The sequence below is a fragment of the Danio aesculapii genome, chromosome 9, assembly GCF_903798145.1.
Source record: "Danio aesculapii chromosome 9, fDanAes4.1, whole genome shotgun sequence".
Lineage (NCBI taxonomy): Eukaryota > Metazoa > Chordata > Actinopteri > Cypriniformes > Danionidae > Danio > Danio aesculapii.
In genome coordinates this window covers 3027153-3052188 of record NC_079443.1, presented here as the reverse complement: position 1 = coordinate 3052188, position 25036 = coordinate 3027153, and the positions used below count along the sequence as shown (strand labels likewise).

Sequence of the window (25036 nt, the reverse complement as noted above, 5' to 3'; positions counted from 1 at the left end):
ATCCAATCGAAACTCTTAAGGAACAGATATATTTAATATTCCGTCCAATTGAAGCTCGTGAGGAACAGATATATTTAATATTCCGTCCAATCGAAGCTCGTGAGGAACAGATATATTTAATATTCCGTCCAATCGAAGCTCGTGAGGAACAGATATATTTAATATTCCGTCCAATCGAAGCTCGTGAGGAACAGATATATTTAATATTCCGTCCAATCGAAGCTCGTGAGGAATAGATATATTTAATATCCCGTCCAATTGAAGCTCGTGAGGAACAGATATATTTAATATTCCGTCCAATCGAAGCTCGTGAGGAACAGATATATTTAATATTCCGTCCAATTGAAGCTCGTGAGGAATAGATATATTTAATATTCCGTCCAATTGAAGCTTGTGAGGAATAGATATATTTAATATTCCGTCCAATCGAAGCTCGTGAGGAATAGATATATTTAATATTCCGTCCAATTGAAGCTCGTGAGGAATAGATATATTTAATATTCCGTCCAATCGAAGCTCGTGACGAACAGATATATTTAATATTCCGTCCAATCGAAGATCGTGAGAACAGATATATTTAATATTCCGTCCAATCGAAGCTCGCGAGGAACAGATATATTTAATATTCTGTCCAATCGAAGCTCGCGAGGAACAGATACATTTAATATTCCGTCCAATGAAAGCTCACACCTACATTCAAAAATGCAAATTCAACATTCCTGGCATTAGACTCGCGTGCAGTTAAAGAAAAAATTAAGTTATATGGCAAATTTAAAAAAAAAAAGCTTTGGAGGATTATATGACAAGTTTTGTTTTTTTTTACTGAATTTGAGTCTGTTTCTCACACAATTAAGTCATACTGACTCGTTTCCAGAGTTTGACAGATGTTAAATAGTCATTATACTTTGAAAAATTGTGAGTATAAATTAAAGAACCGCAATGGTATAATCATAAAAGCTCATTTCCACTGAAGAAAATAAAATAATACAATTTTTTAGCTCACGATTCACTTTTTCTCGATCTATGTCGTACAACACCGATTTAAAACACTCACAGTTGAACGTTTTAAAAGGTTGGAGTTAAACTGAAGTTCAACATTTTAACGAAACGTTCGATTAGACAGAATTGGAAGATTTTAATCGCACAGTATAGATTTTTTGCAAATAAAAATAGTAATAAAACGATAACAAACAAAAATGAATAAATTCATGGCTGAGGGTCAAACTTAGAAGATATTAAAGGGATAGTTTGCCCCAAAATGAAAACTGACTCACTCAAGTGGATATAAACTTTATATTAAAGATATTCTGAAGAATGTTGAAAAAAAAGCAGCCATTGAGGTCCATAGAGAAACAAAAAAAATACTATGGAAGTCAATTTTCTCCCCCAGCATTTGTCAGAATAGACAGAATTGAATTTTTCTAATGCAAATAACATTAACAATAACAACAATAAAGCAATTACCTCAGAACTTATGGGTGAGAGTCAAATTTCCAAGATATTAAAGAGATCGTTCACCCAAAAATGAAAATGTACTCACTCAAGTGGATCTAAATTATGAATTTCTTTTTTTGTTGTTGAATTAAAAACAAGATATTTTATTTCATATACATGAAGATTGAAAAAAGCAACTATTTACTATATATACCATATATTATAGCATATACTATATACCATAGAAGTCAATGAGTGTTTTTTATATCTTCCCTTCTATTCAATACAATACTGAAGAAAAAAAAAAACCCTCAAAGCTTTAAAACCACATGAGGGAGAGTAAATAATGAGGAAAATGTCATTTTTGAGAACTAACCCTTTAAAACAGAACTAAATATAATATAGCAGCAGAATTCCAACCTTTTACGCAATTATGAGTTAATATTTTTCAGTATTGACTGAATTATGAGGTAAAAAAGTCCGAATTGTGATCTAGAAATTCGAAAATTGTCAAAATGATGAGATAAAAATATTGTAATTAATCCTATTGGCAGAACTTCCATGCATTTTCGGAGAGAATTTCCACTTTTGGCTAAACCGTTTCTTCATCATGTCGCCAGCGCTGCAAATCTTTACAAAAAACACGATTAAACCCCTTTCCAACAAATACACTGAAAGAGATGCTTGACACCCATGAAGAACTGGAGCTTTTTTTGTACACGACAGCTTATAATACAATATAAGGCATTTCAGTGTTGTATGTGAAATCAAGAAATAATGCTTCCCCCGTAAAAAGATGAACCAAACCCCCAATAATTCTATATTTGTAAAATATATATTTATATTTATATATGTGTGTGTACGTATATATGCATTCACGTAAAGGAGGGTAAATATGCAAAAAGGTATAAAAAGCAAGGTATATATAATGCATGAGCGCGGAATCGAAAATGAGGTTGTGGGAGGACAGGATGTGATGTTGTACGGGAATGTTTAGTTTCGGTTTCACTCGACGGCGTCACCGGCAGACACGGAGACTAACTGAAGGGGGATTTCGGTGGCGTTTAGCGGCTCCTGTGGGCTGGAGGTGTTCACGGTGGCGTTGACGGTGGCCAGACCCTGCATGCTGCCCGGCTGGATGTTGGTAAGGATGAGTGTGGTGCCACCCGCTGTGATGATGCCGTCCGAGGACACGCCCCCACTGGAAACCACGCCTCCACCCTTTTTGTTCTGGTGCGTCTTTATGTGCTTGGCCAGATGATCGCTGCGCATGAATCTCTTCGAGCACTCCAAACACACAAATTTCTTCTCTCCTGATGACGGCGATGATAATGAACAGTGTAGAAATGAGAAAAAAATAAAGAGCATATAGAGTTGAAGTCAAAATTTGGATTTTTTCCCCCCAAAATTATGTTTAACAGAGTTCACAGTATTTCCTACAATATATTCTTTTGTTTTTCCCGGATAAAATCTTATTTGAATTGTTTCAGCTAAAAGGAAAGCAGTTTTTAATTTTTTTAAAGGTGCTGTATGTACGTTTTTGACTCCTTTAAAGCGTAAAAATACCATAATATGTTAGCAGACATTTAAGAAACGAGTGAACTATAAGCTAATAAGTAAGCTAAGTGAACATTCTTGTTAATTTCTGAAAAACAATGCTGAAGTCAGATCTTCTGCTTTTGAAAATGTCCGTTACGTGCTGGAATGTCGGTCTTTGTTTTGGTCATTTAACCCACCCAATGCCAGTTTAGCCAATTATATTTCAGCACGCTGGGTTGCATTAGTGGAAAACAACGCATTTCATTCATTCAGTCGGGAAGGCTTTTAAAGTATGGGTGACTGAAATGCGATCTCTGGTGGACAGTAGCAGACTCCGAAATGAGATGCAGATGCAGAGTTCTACATGAGGTGGTTATTAATTAGCAAATAATATAAATATTACGAACGTAAACATTAGGTGAGCAGGTTAAATTGTAACCCTGTGTCCTAACAACACGCTTCGTGATGAGATTTGCAGTAATAAGCAATAGGGCTGTTTGCATCAGACGAAACATGATAGAAGCATTTAAATACAGCCATTCAGAATATGCATGCACTCTAACGAAATGGTAAGGTTTATAATCTAATACATATTAAACCTCTTTAACGTTATTAGATGCTGAATCACTGATATGTGTTGATTTTGAGTCACAGTTCTAAAGTTCAGTTTCAAGCGGTTTATTTTATTTTCAATTTCTGAGGTGAACTATCTGCTGCTGCTTTCAGTAGTACGACAATAAATATCATGTAAAATGGCATTCAAAGTCGCATTATTAACATTTAACACTGAATAAAACACATGAGGTGTCCCTGAGGTGATCATTGTCAGTTTTCTTTTGTTCAGCTGTGAGCAATAGAAGCCGTTTCTAAAATATCAATTTCAGGTTTTGGCTAGGACAAAAACTCATTTTAATATGAAAAATATTTCTCCTATGGCTGGTCGTTGCTTTTATTTAGCCCACGACTCAGTTCAGCCTTAAATCAACCATTAGGCTCAACAATCAGACACACTCGTGTTGATGTCTACCTATCACCGTGCGTTTTGAACCGGGCATGCAATACCTAGTTCAACCACTGGGTATCAATCTTACATACTGCTCCTTTAAAAAACATTTTAAGGTCAATATTATTAGCCCCCCTGAGCAATATTTGTTTTCGAATGTCTACAGAACAAACCATCGTTCTAGAATCACTCAAACAGTTTAAGACCACATGAGGGACAGTAAATGATGAGGGTGAACTATCCCTTTAAGACAATTAAAATTAATAGGAATCAAACTTCAATATGGCTAGAAGTCTAATTTTGTACTATAATTTCTATTTATCTTATTTTTACCATACTAGCAGTGTTGGGGTTGATGCATTACAAGTAACGTGAGTTACATAATGTTACTTTTCTAAGTAACGAGTAAAGTAACATTACTTAAAAAAAAATAATAATAATATTTGAGTTACTTTTTTTGAAAATCAAATTTTTTTAATGCGTTTTTTTAAAGGTTATTTTTATACAATGCGTTGTTAATTGAAGAAAAAAAAAAAACTTCTGAAAGAGATCAAGCCAGGAAATAAAAAGTAACGCAAGGCATTACTTACTATAAAAAAATAACTGAATAATAATAATGCAACTAGTTACTTTTTTAGGGAGTAACTCAATATTGTAATGCATTACTTTCAAAAGTAACTTTCCCCCAACACCTTCATACTAGAAGAAAAAAAAAACTTCAGTTTTACCTCTTTAATATATTTTAAAATATTTAAAAATTTCATCCTGTGATGGAAAAGCTGAATTATCAGCATCATCACAGTCTAGTCGTCTTCAGTATCACAGGATTCTTCACATTGTTTTGCTTTAGATTTTTTGTAGTGATTGTTTGATTGTTAGAAAGAATAACATTTATTAGAAGCTAATTGTTTTGTAATAATAATAAAAAAATAATAATAATAACAACAACAACAGTAATAAAAATGTTACAATCATTTTTGATCATAGCTAAATAATAAATAATAATTTCTTAATAAATAAAATAAATGAGTACATTCCCTTGTGAAAATTATTACTTTTATTAATTTCTCAGTCAAATTAAATAATAGAATTTGCACAATCTGTTTATTAAACAGCTATTATTCATTAAAATAAGAGTCTGGTCACCTCTATTTTTAAAATTACAGATAGAAAATTAATATAAGTATAGTTTTATTGTTATTTTATAGTTAGTTGTTCACATTTTCTTGATTTTTCCTGTTTATTCAAATTCAATATTTTATTTAATATTTTATTTAATATTTTCCATCAATATTTTAACTTGGGTGTAGTCATTTTAGGACTGTAATCTTAAGTTTCTTTTTTGTTACATTAGTTCCAGTTTTGGCACTGCCTAGTCTAATGTATATGCACAAACATAATAATGTAAAGCCCCCAATAGACAAATATTAATTTAAAAGAGATCTGTGAGGGGTGTATTCATTTACGCTGACCACTGTATGCATGCGTGTGTGTGTGTGTGTTAGAACCACCCAGTTACAATTTAACAGTCACTTTATATGTATTCATCATTGAAATTAATGTTAACATACTAAGATCTAATGCTGCAACATTCTTACATTATTTATAGTATAACTTTATATATTTGCATTCAGTTCAGCAATACGCTTTTTCTTCTTTTATTAGGAGACGTATGGAAGAAAAAAAACACTCAACAGTATCAAATAAATGTGTGTAGTTGTTTTATAAAGTTTATGTGCTGTGCTTATAGTTTGTATGTGCTTGCCACAATGTTCTCAGCAGCACAGTTACCTTAGCAACACTCCAATGTCAAACCGAGCGTTCCCAATCATCCACTAATGAGACTCTATATGTATATATAGACATTGCTTTAGACGGCAGCTGCATATATAAGCAAGGTGCCTCGCTACGAACATATATATATAGTTGAAGTCAAAAATAAATTAGTAGCCCCCCTGTATATTTCCCCGGTCCTGTAAGATGTTTATCAACACTTTTCTAAACATCATAGTTTTCATTACTAACTTCTAATAATTAATTTATTTTCTCTTCGCCATGATGACAGCACAAAATATATGACTAGATATTTTTCAATATACTAGTACTCAGCTTAAAGTAACATTTCGGGTGCACTCACACTATGCTATTCGAACCATATGACTGAGGCACGGTTTAGCTGTTCAGGCCCGGTTGGAAGAGGTGTGCCAGAGCGCGATCGGTTGGGCTTTGGCGCAGTACGCTTGTAGTGTGAGTAAAAAGCACGCCTGAGCCTGAAACTGAAGACGTGATGTCACTTTTAAGGGATTGTTTTATATGGATTCATTAATCATTCTTAATTTTCAATGAACATGCACTATCATTAGTTTATTAAAGACTCGAACCCCTCACTGCACGACAGCAGGTATGAGGACTTTCATGATAATTCATGAGCGTCTAAAGAGGTGGTTCTGTTCGGCACTGCATCTCAAACGACTAAAACGATATAACTAAAGCAATGTCCGCTGTGCTAAGCGAGAGTGCTTCTCTTCCAGTTAAACTGAACAGTCACATCATTGATGACGCAAGCGTGCTCAGGTTCGGAATGCAAACGGCAGTGTGAGTGTAGGCCGTCGGGGGTAAGGGGAGGGGGGGGGGACAATCGCGCTTCGGCATGGTTCAAAGCACCTGTACCTAGTGTGAGCACGTCCTTAAAGGCTTAAAGGCGCAGGTGTGCGTCACCTGACGTAGGTTATTGTCTTCATAAACATTTGTTGTTGTTCTGGTTGAAAGTCACTTCACATTCCAATAGTACTGATTAAAGTAAATGATCTAAATGTATTTATATGTATTTTTATATTCTGGGTAAGGCATAAAACAAAAAAAAAAGTTCATAAATCAAAATTTGTTGGGCCGATAATTCCCATAATTCTGATAAGTAGCTCGAACAGTCTGTCAGCAAATGTAGATTTGTACATCTGCGCAGTCGTTCACTCAGATCCACCATTTGCGCGTGCCACATTCACATGCACACAAGAGAGAGAGTGACAGCGGTAAAATCAAATGCTGAATCAAAACGTTTTAAAATCCTGAATCAATATTGGAGTTACTTTTGCACGCTGGAGGAAAGACGACACCATGACTGAAGTATTTCTTTTAGACAGGTAATGTTGTGTTTTAAAACCATTTAAGTCACACAGAGCTGAAGCAGATCGTGTTTTGTTATGAATGGGTTAAATGCACAGAAGTGTTGTTCAGCCACTGAAATCTTCCGGCGAACAATTGATGTGACTATTCTTAATTTCATAAGAGCCTTTTACAGCATCGATAATGTAGATTTTTATTTAGTTTACCAGCAAAACATCAGTAAACAGCGCTATTCCACCTAGCCTGCTTTACTGACGTGATGTTGATTTTATATTCACATTGGTTCATTTTTAAACAATGACAGCCTGTGACGCGCTCCCTATATTGTTTACCACTACTCTGAATATTCGGTCTGAAATAGCATGTAAGTATGGTTTAGTAATAAGTGTAATTCCTGCACCCCGCCGGCCAACCATTAAGCATACAGTAGTTGCTTTAGGACAGCATGTGAGAGACTGAGACCAGCGATTCTTGCATGCATGAAATCAGAATTGTAATATTATAAATGACTATAAAGTCGTCTAACTGGTAAATGACATGATCTAGTGGGTTTCTGCTGTCATCTTTAAGCGAGCGTTCATGTTTCAGAGGCATGGCTTTGGACGGCAGGGGAGGAATTGTGTTTTCAAAGATATTATGCTAATCATTTAGCCTTTTGGCAGATCACCTACTGCACCTTTATCTAGGTTACTTGGGTTAAAGTTAGGGTAATTCGGCAAATAATTGTATAACAGTGGTTTGTTCTGTAGACAATCCAAAACAAATATTTATTAGGGGCCTAATAATATTGACCTTAAAAAGGGTTTAAATAATAAAACCTGCTTTTATTCTAGCCAAAATAAAACAGGTAAGACTTTCTCCAGAAGAAAGAATATTACAGGAAATACTGTGAAAAATTCCTGTTAAACATCATCTGGGAAATATTTGAAAAAGACAACTAAATTCACTGGAGGGCTAATAATTTTGACTTGAGTGAGAGAAATAGTACCGGTGTGCGTTCTCCTGTGTCGCTGTAATTCATCACTGCGCGTGAACCTCTTCCCACAAAACATCCAGGTGCAGACAAAAGGTCTCTCTCCCGAGTGCCAGCGCAGGTGAGCTCGCAAGTGGGACGTCTTCCCGTAAACCTTCCCACAGCCAGCAATATGGCACACGTGCTGCTTCTTCTTGCCCATGTTAGATCCCCTGAAACAAATCGTTACAAACGCAGTCGGGATGAAAATATAAATCACACACAACCTATAATAAAAACATGCAGTCAAACATACATGATGGGGTGTAGGTAGGGCTGGGCGATTTGACCTAAAATCTAAATCTGGATTATTTGAACATTGTAACTAGATTACGATTAACGAATGGTTATATATTCATTTTTATTATTTTGCCCTCATAGTTGACTGACGAGGTTTGTACAGTAAATATGATCACATATTACAAGTGAGAGATATCTGAATGAAGGATGCATTACTTGAAGGAAACACACTATCTACTCTCTATGATTATTTATTGAACATCAAGGTTGAACAACTTAAAATGATAACACACATTGCCCAAAACAAAGCCCTTTTTGCTTATAAAAAACTCAAACTAAATCGTTTGTGGGGCGTCATGTGGCACAGTGGGTAGCATGATCACCTCACAACAAGAAGGTCGCTGGTTTGAGCCTCGACTGAGTCATTTCTGTGCGGAGTTTGCTTGTTCTCCCCGTGTACGCGTGGGTTTCCTCTGGTTGCTCCGGTTTCCCCCACAGTCCAAACAAATGTGGTATAGGGGAATTGGGCAAGGTAAATTGTAATTAGTGTATGAGTGTGAATGACAGTGTGTGGATGTTTCCCAGTGATGGGTTGCGGCTGGAAGAGCATCCGCTGTGTAAAACATATGCTGGAATAGTTGGCGGTTCATTCCGCTGTGGCGAACCCAGATTAATAAAGGGACTAAACCGAAAAGTAAATGAATGAATGAATAAATAATCCAGAAAGACAAACAAAAAGCTCTCAGGGGTAACTCAAATATTTGGTCGGTGCTCTTTGGGTAAGGGATTCATCAAAACAACAACAGAAATTAGTTCAAGGCACTCGGAACATGTGGAAAATTTAAAAAGCCTTTATTCACATGGCTAAATCTTAAAAAAAACATGCGTGCATCAGGGTAACAGTGATCAGGTGCGTCTAGAGTCTCTTTTGAGTACTATGGTCACATGACTCACAACACTCAATCAACTATCATCATTAATTCAGCATAGATAGAGGGTGACTTATATAATACTACAATAAATAACACACAAAATAAGATTTAAAAAAAAATAGTATATACCTTTGACTCACAAATAATTCTAATGTGTTTTTGAAGGAATCGCATTTTAAATCTACTTCCTTTAAAGTCTCTCCAGATAGAACTAGTTGTCTGGCAACATTAAAAACAGACCATTGCTAAAATAGATGTTTAACAGTTATTGCACAGCTATTGCAATACTGACATTTTGGAGGAACTTCTGCTTTGAGTAAATGTCCATGAGTCAGTGTCGAGTCTCTAATATGGCATCTTGTACAAAACAACCTCATCACACGGAACAACAACACACGGAAGTAAACAGAGCAGAGAAAAAGTCAGCAAGCAGTATTGACCTCCTTACAACTCCACATATGTCAGTGACCCGATAAAGCAGGGCGATTCAATTACAAATTTAGTTGGGCCAGATTGTCAAACCAGGAAGTTTAGCTGGGCCAGTCATTTTAGCGGCTTTGTAATGACCAATTTTAAAACCAACACCAACAAATTTATTGAAAAACACAAGTTTTTTTTCGTTGTTTCTCTTTTAACTTTGGTCAGTTTGCAGAGCAAAAGGTGCATACAAAAAGAGCTGAATTAACAGAATCTGAAGTAGCCCCAGAGATGTATAAAGTATTAGAAACCCAGACTTATAAAAGTACAAGTGCTCTATCAAAAAAGTGACTTGAGTAGAAGTTGAAGTGCTCTTTAAGCACCATACTTAAGTGGAAGTGCTAAAGTATTCAACATTTTTTGTACTTAAGTATTGCAAGTAGTTTATTTCAAAATGTACTACTCAAATACTGAAAGTAAAAGTACAAGTATTGTGTTATTAAAGAAAGCAGTCAAAAGACATATTGTTTTGAATATTTTAAATATATTTTTTGGGGCACGTGATCAAGCAGAATGAAAAGAACCATGGTTTACGATTTATAATATATATATATTAAAGTATATTAAATAGCAATTTATGAATAATATATATTAATTCATCATCTTTGGGCAGAACCATAGGCTGGGCAACTCAGAGGTTGATTCTCAGCCGCATGTGGCCCGCGGGCCGCCAATTGAATAGCCCTGCGATAAAGTGTCTAAAAACTTTTTCTCATCCCAGAATGGGTCACTGCTGACTATGGCACCTACTTTAAGGCCTTTGCACACTTTTTTTGCTTTTCATTTGAGAGCAAAAAGAATATTAAAAGGCTAAATGACTCTATGCTATTTTAGAACATTCAGACACCCCCACGCTGAAGGAGGCAGAGTTATACATGCGTCGCGTTGTTCGCATGTACCGCTCCACTACTAAACACAACAATGGCTGCTGTATTTTAACATACAAACAGCAACATACAGAGCATTATGCACCTGCAGTGTTTCCAACAGCATAGAAAAAAATTAACTAAATAAAAAGAATAAAATAAATAGTCCTGCTCTAGATATTTTTCACTTAAAATGAAAAATTTAGATTACAAAACGAAAACACTGAATCCTTTTTAAGACGTTTTTTCCCAATCATGTTTAATTCGTCATCATGTTTAATCATGTTTAAATCATGCTTAAATCGATAAGCATTTAATTAATGCTCCGCTGTTATTATTAAATCACAAATCCTCTGTCAACATTTTTAATAGAAGTCTTTAGTTTAAAGATTGTGTCTTATGATGATGACTTATTTCCTCCGTCTCACTCGCGGTTCATGTGTGCACACGCTGCGTGTGATGAAAGACAATGACGAGGCTCATATGTTGACTTTTAGTAAAGTATAAGCTACTATAGCTTATAACAATTATTGTTTACATATGATATTGCATTCATTTGCATACACGTTTTATAAGGTGTAAAATGAAAGCCTCAGTTTGGTGCGGAGTAATTCATTACGCAAAAATGAAGAAAATCTTTGGATTTGTTTTATTCGTAGATTAGGCTATAAATACTATTTTAAAAATGTATATTATATAATATATTTTATATAAGAACTATTAATAACTGTCATTTTACAAGTGGAAAAAAGGTTGGCTTGTTGGTTGTACACTAAATCATCAAAACTATAGCCTATTTGTTGTGTTTATGATGAAGATCCAGGACAGAGGCGATCAGCATCAGCGCTGGTTTTGCATCAACTCGTCTGATGACGATGGAGAAGTTTGAGTAATTGCTGTCATGTGACGTGCGTTTGACAGGACGGACTGTACCTCGCGTTCATTTTATAGAGATTACAAAACAAGAAAACATTTGTTATCAAGTGCACTTGGTTTATTTAAAAGTACAGATTTCAAGCTTTATTAAGATATGCATTTCTTAGGTCTGTAAAGCAAATATTCACTGAGATTCCAGTGCGTTTGTTGACTACCAAACTGTCGTAAAAGCACATGTCTGGTCTGAGCTTTTCCCCCGGAAAAACGTCAGTCTATAGCGATGGATGATTGGCTCCTGTACTAGTAGGCGGGGCTTCATACGCCATGTGACTGTTACACTTTTCCCCATTCAAAACTATACGAGTGACACGTCTTGTGTATTCTAGAGTCTTTGACCAATAGCAGCTCAAATTTGTTTTGGAGAAATCATAATCTCCACAAAGCTTCACTTTGGTGAGCGGTTTCGTACTGCCAAAACTATTTTAAAAAGGCACGATTTAATTCGAAATTATTTAATTTCAGTTCTTTTTTCAACTTCGTTTGTAGTATACCGGGGCCTTAGTCCAAAAAAAAAAAAGCAATGTACTTTTGGCATTTGGGTTGGTTCGAGGTCAGTTTACATTCTCACCACAAACTGCTCCAGAGTTTGTTTGTAAGCCACCTCTTCCAGTAGATCTTGGTATGCATTTGGTGCAGTAAAATAGCTGCTTTCACGCCTGAACCACACCAAAAAGGAAAACGAACTATACATTTACACGCTACATTTTAACCGAACTAAATGTGAAAACACCATAAGATAGTGAAACAGACCTGTGTGTGTGTGTGTGTGTGTGTGTGTGTGTGTGTGTGTTTGGTCTTACCTCCCGCCTCCCTCTTTGCAGTTGGGGCAGGTACATGCGACCCTGCGGAGACGTTTGCCCTCCTGGCTCAAAGCCTCCATCTCTTCCTCCACTAAACGAACACGAAGGTGAGAGAGGTCATTGGCATTCAGCGTAGAGCTACTGTCCAGAGGCCACTCCTCCGAATCAGGCTCCTCCTTAATCTGAATATCTATAGAGTATAGTATGATCAGCGTTACACTAACAGCACTGCACTGAGTACTGCTAAACACATCTGCACTCTTGAAACGTCACCATACATGATTAACACTTTAGAATACTGGACATGTAGGTAATGTATTTACTAACATGAACAATGTTTGCACAGCATTTATTAATCGTAGTTCATAACTAGAATAAAATGCTGTGCTTGTTAGCATTATTGCACTGAGAGTTAATAAGAACTATCAATGAATAACTTTATCTTCATCAACTGACATTAAGAAAAATGAATAAATACTTCAATATATGTTAGGGCTGCACAATATATTGTCTCAGCATCAATATCGCAATATGATCGTTCACAATAGTCACATCGCAGGATATGAAATATTGAGTTTGTATCACAATTGATCATTTTCATGTGTTTTGAATCGTGTATATATGTATATGTGTGCATATGTGTGTGTGTGTGTGTATATATATATATATATATATATATATATATATATATATATATATATATATATATATATATATATATATATATATATATATATATATATATGATTTCGTATAATGACAGTGCTTCCCACAAAGAATTTAGTTTAATTGTATTAATTTCTTTATTCTGCTGAACACAAAACAAGATATTTTCATGAAGAGCTGCATTGATCGTTTATAGTTTGTGATCTCAATTCAACCCCCCCACCCCCACCCAATCTTTTCTACGATTCAGCCAGTTATATTTTCAAGAACAGGAGAGAAACATAACAGGGGCTGATGTCTTTACATTGTTTTCTATATGTTAAGTTAGGTGCAACATCAGACAGCACCCGTGAGAATGTTATTATCGGTTTATTTAAATCAAGCAGTGTGTGCAGGGCTGGTGGGAGAATGATTTTTTTTTTTTGTTATTTTTGATTAGTGTTGATTTGAAATGCAGTAAATCTGTTAATATAAAACTTTTTCCAAAGTGACGGTATGCCATTGACAGTGAACATGCCATTGAAAAATATGCCATGGCATTTGGCAGTGAACATGAAACAAAGCAAGTATTACATCTTATTTTATTGCCCCCTCTTTTTAAAACAATGTTCTACAGAAGAATTATGAGGGAATTGTGATATTTATTCCAAGCAAAAAAAAAGTGATTTTCATTTTGCGCAGAATTGTGCAGGTTTATTCTTAAGAAAGTCGGAATAATGTAATATAGGAAAGAAAATTATATTATAGAAGTTTTTCTCCTTCATTCTTCAGTATCTTACATTGTGTTCAACAGAAGAAAGAAACTCAAACAGGTTTAGAACAAGTGGAGAACATGTAAACGTTTCATTTTGCATGCACTGTCCCTTTAAGACCCTTCTGTCCCTTTAAGAGCCCAGATGCAGTACCTCCAGTGCTGTCGGTGTCCTCGGACTGCTGGAACTGAATGCCTGCCTGGCCCACAGTGTTAACCGTCACCGACTGCAGGTTAGGCATCTGTCCTGAGCTCAGGCTGACCGGTGTGCCACCCTGACCCAGGGATAGCGTCTGCACCGGGGCCAGAGTTATCTGCTGGGTTGGAGCCGTCTGGAGTTGAAGGTTCTGGAGGTTCTGAACTCCCTGCACCTATGTGAACAAATCAGGGCAATAATGCACATATTTAACATAATCCAACGTTTTCAACACACAACTAAAATTAAGCCTTCAGTGCTAGGAGAGCAGTGTCGAAACATTTCCATTTTAGACAAATGCTTTCTTCTGAACTTTCCATGCATAGAAGAGAGCTGGAGAAAATCATCTCAGCCTTTTTCAACATAGTAATAATTAGGAATGGGCTGATAAAACAGTATCGTATTTGGGGACCAAACACAATTGTCATTCATTCATTCTCTTTTCAGATCAGTCCCTTTATTAATCTGGGGTCGCCACAGCGGAATGAACCGCCAACTTATCCAGGATATGTTTTACGCAGTGGATGCCCTTCCAGCTGCAACCCATCACTGGGAAACATCCATACACTTATTCAAACACATACACTATGGACAATTTAGCTTACTCAATTCACCTATAGCACAAGTGTTTGGACTTGTGGGGGAAAACCGGAGCACAACTGCACAAATGGCAACGGTGCAATTGTAGCTCAAAGTTGAGAACTCCCACAAAAGTTGATTTTGGTGAGCCGTTTCGAACTGCCTAAACAAACTCAGAAATAAATAAATAACATTTTGCTGAATTTTAGAAAAAAGTTGTATTAAATTTCTACATTGTAAAAGCATTATAAAAATAAATAAGTACTGAACTGTGTTTACGTTCATGTATGCTTTGAGATCTGCAATGTCACACTGATTCCTTATGCCATGGAACAGTATATGAAGAGTTCAGATGCAAAAGCTGCTAAACACCACTTCCGCCAAAAATGAGATAATGACCAATCACAAGTCGCGAATCAAATCATGTTTTCCATGTAGCAGCGCGCTGATAAGCTGGTTTTATGAGCAGACTGTTTTATTCTGCTTTCGATTTTAAAAGATGGAGTTTGATGAACTGGATGAGCCTGTCTGAGTGTCAGTGAATGGAAAATGAAAACGTCCCTACCTCAAAAACTCTGTGCATTATAAGAAAAAGAAAACACACTGTACAGTCGGAAGTGTTGCATGCATTCCTTACGTTTTTTTGCGGCAGCACACTTTGAATGAGTCAGATTTACTATACATTAAACGGCAACACCGTTTCATGAAGATGAAGTTAAGATGCCTTTCTTTTATCCCATATGGATGCTATGAGACTAAACAAGAGACAAGACCTTAAGTATGGTGAGAATGAATAAATGACAGCTTCTAAAATTGTCTGAAAGACATCCCCTTTTCCCAGTAGGTCTACCTTGTTTTTATTTGCTAATGTAAGCTATTTTTTAAAGATAAATATAATGTATAAAACTATATATTATCTGTATTACTTCATAATACCTATACATCTGATAAGCTTTTTATATTAATGGACAATGGAGATATTGATGTTTCACAATGTTTTACACTACATTATTTGAATCAACGCTTAGTTTACAATGTTTGTAATGTTTAAATTGCTCTACTTTAAATCTAAATCCCAAATATCAGAAATGACAACAGATTGTTTAGATTTAATTAATGCCAGTTTTAATGATATTGATAAATGCATTTACTTGACAGATTTCATTCATTCATTTTCCTTCTGTTTAGTCCCTGTTTATCACCAGCGGAATGAACCGCCACATATTTAGATTTATGTATTTTTAATTTTAGGTGGTTTGTGTTTTATGTTTGGTAAAATAATTTTAAATTGCATTTAGTGATTTTTCAGCTAATTACACCGTCTTGTCCTAATAGGTGGATTTAGAGAGTTTTGCAGAAAAAGCACAAGTGGATTTAGCTAGTTTTGACACGATAGAAAATCTCCCTTGTTAAAAACCATGGAATTGTCTAAAGTGACATTTATGAAAAAAGTTACTTTATTTACTAGCTAATAACCTTATCATTACATATTAAATGAAACCTTTTATATTCTGAACCTAATTATAGGAGCCTGATAGAAAATGCTCATTTACAAGAAAAGGGGTCAGATGAATTTAGAGGGTTTTGCATTGAAGCAGAAGGAAAATGAATGAATGAAATCGTTAAGTAAGTGCATTAATGAATAACATTAAAACTGGCATTAATTAAATCTTAACAATCTGTTGTCATTTCTGATATTTGGGATTTAGATTTAAAGTAGAGCAATTTAAACATTACAAACATTGTAAACTAAGCTTTGATTCAAATAATGTAGTGTAAAACATTGTGAAACATCAATACCTGTGCATTGTCTATATATATATATATATATATATATATATATATATATATATATATATATATATATATATATATATATATATATATATTTATATTTTTATGAAATGAAGTTGTCAATGACTGACACAATGCAAACCATACCTGGAAGGTCTGCCACTGTATCTGTCCTGACGGCGTGACGGTTTGGGCCTGGATGAGGAATGTTCCCGGGTTGATGAGCTGTATGTTTTGCATGGTCTGTTGGGCCTGAGCAGAAGCCTGACCGTCAGCGCTCTGCAAAGGCAGCTGCTGTAACTGGATCACCTGCTGTCCTCCAGACACCTGCAACGCTCCCTGACTGAGGTATCCCGAGCTGTCCGTCTGTTCTCCTGCCGCCGCTGGCTGCTGCGTCAACACCCCCGTGCCGTCTATCGTGCTGGCCTGCGATGACGACGCTGAAGACGTGGTAGGCACAAACATATCAGCGGTCGCGTTAGTGCTGAGCGTTTGCTGCTGCTGTTCTCCTGCTTTCTCAGAGTTCTCAACGCTCTGATTGGTCATGATCAGCTGTCCGTCAGCCGTGATGCCTGTGGCTATGGGCTGGGCTCCCGACAGTCCCAGAGAGTCCAGATCCACGCTGTTTATGGGCACGAAGGTAATGTTACCCCGGCAAACCCAGAGGCACATTTTGTGACCTGCCCGCCGAACGCAGAGTTTCCCAGAGACACCTGTGGGATCTGGTGCACTTGGCCTGTCTGCGTCATCAGGCTCTGGCTGTTGCTGAGGACGTCGGCGGATGTGACGCTGATGGCCTGGGTGCCGTCTGGGAGGATCTGGATGTGTCCTGCGGCGTCCTGCGCCATCGAGGCCCCAGAGAAACCCAGCTGCCCGTCAGCCGTCTGCACCTGAGGGATGACTTGGTATTGGATGTTAGGCACTGCGCCGGAGGACACGTCGGTCCCCGATGTGAGTAAAATGGGCTGGTTCTGGAGGCCCTGGAGGCTCTGGAGAGGAAGAACATACTGTCCGTTGGAAGTGACGATACCCGTGCCGGGGAGATGAAGGACACCCGAATCATCCCGCAACGCTTCCCATCGTTCAGTCGAGCTGGTTAGCTGATCTGAGAGGTCAGCATTCTGGGGAGGAAAACAAAATGTTCGATGAAATCCATGTTGGGATGCTTTCACACCTGTAGATTGATTGTTTTGTTCCATAACAGGGATTAAAATTGTTACATTTTTGTTCTTGGTGCAGTTCGCTTTCACACGGCAAAGTTTCTAAACAGACTAAAATAGTTCAAGCAAGTCATGTGCGAGTAAACTCTCCTCACATGGAGTTTCACAGTTTATTTTTCAGAGTCCCATAGACTCCTCTCAGCCGTCATGCGTCGTTATTTTAATGCATGATGATGAGCAACAAAACATTACAAGCGAAAAGGTGCACTTTAATTTTGACATCCACAGACATCGTCAACAAATATAAACCAGAGAGGTAAGACTTCCTCATACATGGCTTCATTAAAGTTGTCAAGGGTTGTAAAAATCGATCTATTAAAAAAAGTTGGATCCGAATTCTGCATTATAGGCTTACATTATAGAGGGAAATAACAGATGAAGCAAGACTGCAGTCAGATCATGAAGCAGATCAATGTTGCTCTTTCTGTTGAGGTGTCAGTGCAGAAATAATCAAAACAATAGGCCTAATACAAAATATTATAAAATTAAAACATGGAAAAAGTATCAGATGGTGATTTCAGTCAATTTTCCTAATGGATAAACAGCTCTTGTTAATATTTCAGCATAGTTTCGACATAAAATGCACTTTACTGGTAGGAATGACATCCCGCCCTACTCATATTTCTCTCCTCATACAGTATAGTAGTATATCTGCCTATTACTAACCATAATACACTGTGATATAGCCTGATTTGTTAGATCATATTGCTTTCTCACTACAATCGATCCGCTCCAGAGCTCGGACTGATTGATTTGGTGTGGACCAGACCACGATTGCTGGATTCACGTATGCCAAACGAACTATCAAAGTACAACATTGTTCACGGTCAAATAAATAGTGCTAATATTGTTTTGAAGTCATACTTGCATGCTACTTCCAATAAGAACTCAATAAGTTATGTGCGAATATAAACTAGTTTGTGGTTTAAATACGCACCATACAAAGCAAACACCCCAGCCACAGGCTTGTACTTAAAACATATGTAGGGGTTATTACAAGATGTGGTTTCTGACAATGAGGTATAGTTAGTTTCATGTTTGCACATTAAGACTTTCTCCTTAATAATATAATTTTAGAAAAGTGTAATTTGTCAACTCTAAATAGGGAAATCATATTAGCAGCCATGGACTTTAAAAGTACAACATCGTTCGGTCAAAAATAGTGCTAATGTTGTTGTAAAGTCAAACTTGCATGCTACTTCCAACTTAATATTTAAATGTACAATATAAGGATCATGTCACACATTAAAAATAAGAACGAATGTGCGAAATTGAGGTAAAGTAGATTTTATATTCGCACATTCGTTCAGTGACAACTTGTGACGCTCTCTATATTGTTTACCATGGTGCGTTGAATATTTGTTCTGAAATCACACGCAAGCATGACATCAAAACAAAATTATTACTATTTATTTGACTGTGAAAAATAATGTTCTTTGATAGTCAATGGCTGCTAATGTGATTTCACCATTTAGAAATTGCAAACAAACCTTTCCTGAAATTATGTTCCCTAGAACATGGTTTCCGCTACATTCATTCTTCTATGGCGGGGCGCCACACCAAAAATCCTCCCACCATGTCTACATTACAGCTTCTCATTCAAAACATTCAGCCGTTTTTTGTTTTTTTTTTAATAGCAGGTTATAATTGCACCAAAACATATTAAAAGGTAAGTGAATTATAACAGTGCAAACTTTTCTGTAATCATAGTAGTGCTGTGCGTCATTTGTTTAACCCTTTAAGGTGACATGCTGACTGACTGACTGACAGGTGCGTGATGCGCGAGGACAGTTCAGTTAAGATGTACAATTTCCATACTGTATGTAGAGAGAAAAATTAGTAGGGTGGAATATCATTCCTACTAGCAAATGTGCATTTCATGTCGAATACAAAAGTGAAAGCATGCTGAAATATTTTTTTATGAAATAAGTTGTCAATGACTGACACAATGCATATCTAATATAACCATACCTGGAAGGTCTGTTGAAGAGTGCTGGAAGAGTGCTGTTTATCCATTAGGAAAATTGACTGAAATTACCATCTGATAACTGTCCCCTATTTTAATCTTATAATATTTGTATTAGCTCTGTTGTTTTGTTTATTTGTGCACTGACACCTTGAAAGAAAGATCAACATTGATCTGCTTCACGTTCTGACTGCAGTCGCGCTTCATCTGTTAATTCTCTTTATAATTTAAGCCTTTTTTTTGGTGGGGCCATTGAACATTTTTTGGCAGGGCATAAAACAAGGATAAAAAAATCCTTAGCATTCAACACTGCAATGCATTAAAGGCAATGTTGTTTTACATGTCCAAGACTTTGATAAAGGTACAAAAAAATCCAGCCTGAAATTACTTTATATATTGAAAATACGTCATTTTGTGTGTTTTTCACCAAAGCAGTTACATCATTTGTGAACTTGACAATTAAACAGTTAAAATCATTTGATTTTCTAAACAATTTAATAGTTTTTATTAGGACTGAGGTTGATTAACAGATTTATGCAAAAAAAAAAAAAACATGAAAAAAATATATCTGATGCATTTTTACAGCTGATTAATTCAGTATATTGTGTTTTTTTAATCAAAGCATTTTCTTAAAATGTGTCAAAATAAGATTTGTCACCAAAAATCATTCTGCTAGCTAAAACACAGAAAAGTTAAGGCCAAATTAAGTCTCAAAATCTTCATGCATTTAACTGATTTTTGCCACTCAAAGAGGGTATTTTCAACTGCAGGGAGCACAATAAACCAAGAAAGATGCTGACTTCAGCCAGAAAAGGCAAACATCTTCTCCAGAAGAATGGTTAATGGAGTCTTTTTCCTTCAAACCATTGTACAGTCTTTTACAGGAAATAAAATTATTTGTTTCACAATAATTGGTTTCGTTTTATTTTACATTAAAAACGTAATAATAAAATAAAGTGTTGTTAATTCTGTTCAATTATTATTATCTTTTCATTAAAAAAACAGAATGTATAGATAGGAGAACCGTTTAAGTACCGAACCGATAAAGTATCGTTAAGTGGTATTGATAAGAGTAGTAATACCGTTAAAACCTTAACGATACCCATCCCTAGAGGTAAAGTGTGTTTCATAATCGCACATTCAAACTTTCTTCTTAATAATATCACTTTTAATTTCTCAATTCTAAATAGGGAAATCATAGCAACCACGGACACTCAAAGTACAACATTTTTCACCGTCAAATAGTGCTAATGTTGTACAATATAGGGTTCGTGTCAGAGGTTCAAAAATTAGCGTGCGAATATAAACCCAACTTAACCTCAGCCATTTTATTCCTTAAAGTTTATTGTATAAATACGCACCACACAATGCAAATATGCCCCAGGCTTGCACTGAAACATATGTGAGAAGGTTATTAAAAGGTGAAACGATGCCGACTTACCACCCCAGCTGAGGCGTTATTAGAGCTCGCCCCGTTCTCTGCTCCGGGGGCGGGCGAACCGAGGCCGGTGCAAGTGGCGGCGAGCAGGGCGAGCGGCGAGGGCTGTCCGTCCTGCAGATGGGCGGGTTTAATACATGAAAGGGGGTGGCCACACAGGAAGTACCAGTGTTTTAACAGAACAAAGTGAAAACTTCATCAAAGCACATGCATTAGAGAATAAGAGAGGAGAGGATTTGATGCGATTTTTACCTGCTCCGCGCCGCCGCCGTCCTGAGCGCTGCTGCTGTCCGCCATGACTCCCGCTTTCACTGGCCCTTCAGGCGCTTAAACACACACACAACAATGCTAAAACAAGCATTAGAGAGTGACTGCAGCACGCGGGTGTTTCATCGGGTGTCACACAAGCGTTTCGGCGGTTTATGGATAGATTTAGCTCCGTATTTATTTGCTAAAACTCTCTCAGATTCACCCGCCTGCTAACGTTAGCCTAGCTTAGCACAAACATAGCCTGCACAAAGATTCAAAGCGATTGTTGCGAGCGCTCTACAGATGCTACGTACCGGTCATTACGCGAGTTCTTTCCTGGAGATTGATGGTTGGCTTTTTTTACACACCGAACATGGTTGTTTTAATCGCTGCTTGCGCTCGCTTTAGTCCAGTTTGTTTTTTTCTTAATTTGATTGACGGCGGGGCTTCCACTTCGCCAACTGCGTCACCAGCAGGAAGTCCCGCCCTTCGTCTATACTCTCATTGGAGGGTCTCTCGGCAAGCTCAGCTTGTGATTGGATGGACGGGGTGTCTGTCATTTAGACCGGTTTGCTTCCTATGTTTCGTTGTCCCTTACACAAGTTTTGTAGGTGAAGATGTACAGTGTGATGGAAACAGGGTTTGTTTTTTATTGTTTTATAAATGTCTGCTTATTTAGACTATTATAACAAGCAAACCTACTTCATTTTTATGTTTTCCCTTTCCCTCCATTCACAAGCACATCACATATCAAGAATACTAGATGTCTTTGCTTCTGTTTCAACAAGCGGGGAAACTGATGGTCCATCATTTCTCATTGTCTTGTAATCAGCAATTAAGAGGTTTGTGTTTAAATGTGAGAGGATACTTGAGCTCTGTCAAGTGTTTCTCGAGTAACAGGAGTGATTAATGATATTCAGTCCTTTCTCAATGAAGAATACAGCAGAATCTTGATAGAAATTGAGTCAGAGCTGGGTTTTATAAAATTAGGAAGGCGATCCATGCTTTATTGTGGCGCATATAGTGGACCAACACACACAAACATTGTCAGAAGGATTCTTGTTTCCCCATCCATCTGCAGAATAAAAAAATCAAACCAGAAATAAACTGAAGTGGCCCAAATAGAAAAGACATTATTTTCTAGATAAAAATGCAATGGCATTGATTATAGGCTACATACATAATATTGAAAAAATAAGTATTTTAATCAGGCTCCAGTGTATATGTTTAGTAATGTCGGCAAAGAATAAGTCTTTTTTTCAAGTCTTTAAAGTAAAATATCTCAACATAAACAAAGGAAGCTGAGAAAAATGTTCATTTTCGATGGAAATTTCATACGCCACTAAGAGGTTTTTGCATCTGAACTCTTCACATATATATATTTTGACTTCAGAACTGCCTTAATCCTTCATGGCATAGATTCAACAAGGTACTGGAAATATTCCTCAGAGATTTTACTCCATATTGACATGATAGCATCACACAGTTGCTGCAGGTTTGTCAGCTGCACATCCATGATGCGAGTCTCCCGTTCCACCACATCCCAAAGGGGCTCTATTGGATTGAGCTCAGGGGACTGTGGAGGATATTTGAGTACAGTGAATTCACTGTCATGTTCAGGAAACCAGTCTGAGATGATTCACGCTTTATGACATGGAGCGTTATCCTGCTGGAAGTAGCCATCAGAAAATGGACAACAATACTCAGGTAGGCTGTGGCGTTGACACGGTGCTCAATTGGTACTAATGGGCCCAAAATGTGCCAAGAAAATATCCCCACACCATTACACCACCACCACCAGCCTGAACCGCAGGCAGGATGGATCCATGCTTTCATGTTGTTGATGCCAAATTCTGACACGACCATCCGAATGTCGCAACAGAAATGGAGACTCATCAGACCAGGCAACGTTTCTCAAATCTTCTATTGTCTAATTTTGGTGAGCCTGTGTGAATAGTATCCTCAGTTTCTTGTTCATGTTGTGTGTGAAAATTTCAGTAGATCAGCAGTTTCTGAAATACTCAGACCAGCCTTCACTGTCGGCACTGGCTTGCTAGGTTTGGGAATTGTGGAGCTGCACATCGATGGATTTCCTCTTCAGTGTTTGGACTTTCAGCAGTGAAAATTAAACCACACTGAACTGAACTAAACTAAACTATACTGACACAGTTTCAGTCTAGAACTTCTGTGTTACGCTGCTTTGGCACAATCTACATTATAAAAGCGCTAGAGAAATAAACATGAATTGAATTGACCCTTAAATCCACCCATACCACCAAACCGGTTCCTAACCATACCCGTATCCCACTTCAAGAGCACCAGAGGTGTTTTGCAATACATTATCAACACAGTAAAAAAATACAAGGGAAAATAACTGATTAACAAGGTGAAACAAGGTAAAATAACTGATTAACAAAGTAAAACAAGGTGAAACAAGCTAAAATAACTGATCAACAAGCCAAAACAAGGTGAAACAAGGTAAAATAATTGATTAACAAGGTAAAACAATGTGACACAAGGTAAAAAACCGACTAACAAGGTAAAACAAGGTGAAACAAGCTAAAATAACTGATCAACAAGGTGAAACAAGGTAAAATAATTGATTAACAAGATAAAACAAGGTGAAACAAGGTAAAATAACTAACTAACAAGGTGAAACAAGGTAAAATAATTGAGAAATCAAGAGCACCAGAGGTGTTTTGCAATACATTATCAACACAGTAAATACATTGCATTTATATTTTGATGCTAAGGCCATCTAATACAAAGTGAAACTGAATAATCAAATATAAATAATGTGTAGTCAACCCAGACTCAACATTGCATGTCTTGCCATCCCATTGCGATACTGAACTGATATATTGTGCACTTGACACTGTCTCACAATGGAAAAACAATGGATAGTACATTTTTCCCAAAAGTAGACAACTGATGTACCTATGCCTCCCTGATTCAGAGTGCGTTGAGGGAGTTTGAGGAAATTAACTCAGGAAATTAGACTGTCTGGGGGGCAAATTCGGCAGATTGTTTTGTTATTCACCAGAGAGCGGGAAAAACTGGGTGGAAGTTGATCTCAGTGAGATCACATAGAAGAGAAGAAAGAAAAGAAATCCCACTTTGTATCGTCCTACACGTCCACAAGGAGGAAAAAGAGTCTGTGAAGTTTGTTCGCGGCAGTGGTGTTGCTTTTATAAACGCTAAAAGATTAGCCCGATTGCATTGAGATAACAGCCCCGAGACATTCTGCACTCTCAGCTGCGTTCCCGATCTAAGACTCTGTTCGCTGCGTCGTTTCCACTGTGTCAGCTCCTCCCCGAGAGTGACCAGAGAGCAGCGTTTTCCTTCAACCTTCAATTCAAACTTGGCCCATTACAGCCAGACTACAAAAGCACTTTCCTTGCACTCAGGGGCTCGCACCAGTGAGTGGGGGATATTTCCAATCACTCCGCTGTCAATCTGAGTGTCAGGTAAACACAGGCTGGCAAGACGGAGCCTTTAGAAAGGCCCACATCTGCGGCTCTCGCTCTCCTACCTTACCTTGCGCCGGCTTATCCGCAATCTGGTGCACAAAGACACCCACACTCAAATGGAAAGGCATCGAAACGCAGCTGTTGTACAATGCTACGCCCCGGTATCTTATCTCATATCTTTAGATTGAAGTACTACACAATAAGTTAATTGCTTTGAGATTTCGCCTGATGTATGTGTGTGTGTGTGTGTGTGTGTGTGTGTGTGTGTGTGTGTGTGTGTGTGAGAATGTGATTTCATGGCAAGGGGACAAATTGGCTTGCAAACCGGGAACGCAGTCTTGATCG

At 37.2% G+C, this 25036-nt stretch overlaps 1 protein-coding gene across 1 annotated transcript; it reads right to left on the bottom strand.

Annotated features, from left to right (window-relative positions):
- Nucleotides 1-556: 556 nt before the first annotated feature.
- Nucleotides 557-21679, bottom strand: sp3a (sp3a transcription factor). The gene is given in 10 exon segments (XM_056464789.1): nt 557-2747; nt 8088-8284; nt 12363-12552; nt 13934-14150; nt 16496-16999; nt 17001-17021; nt 17023-17469; nt 20976-21086; nt 21225-21298; nt 21536-21679. Coding segments are annotated over 10 exon segments (2076 nt in total). The 5' UTR covers nt 21543-21679; the 3' UTR covers nt 557-2439.
- Between the last annotated feature and the right edge of the window lie 3357 nt (nt 21680-25036).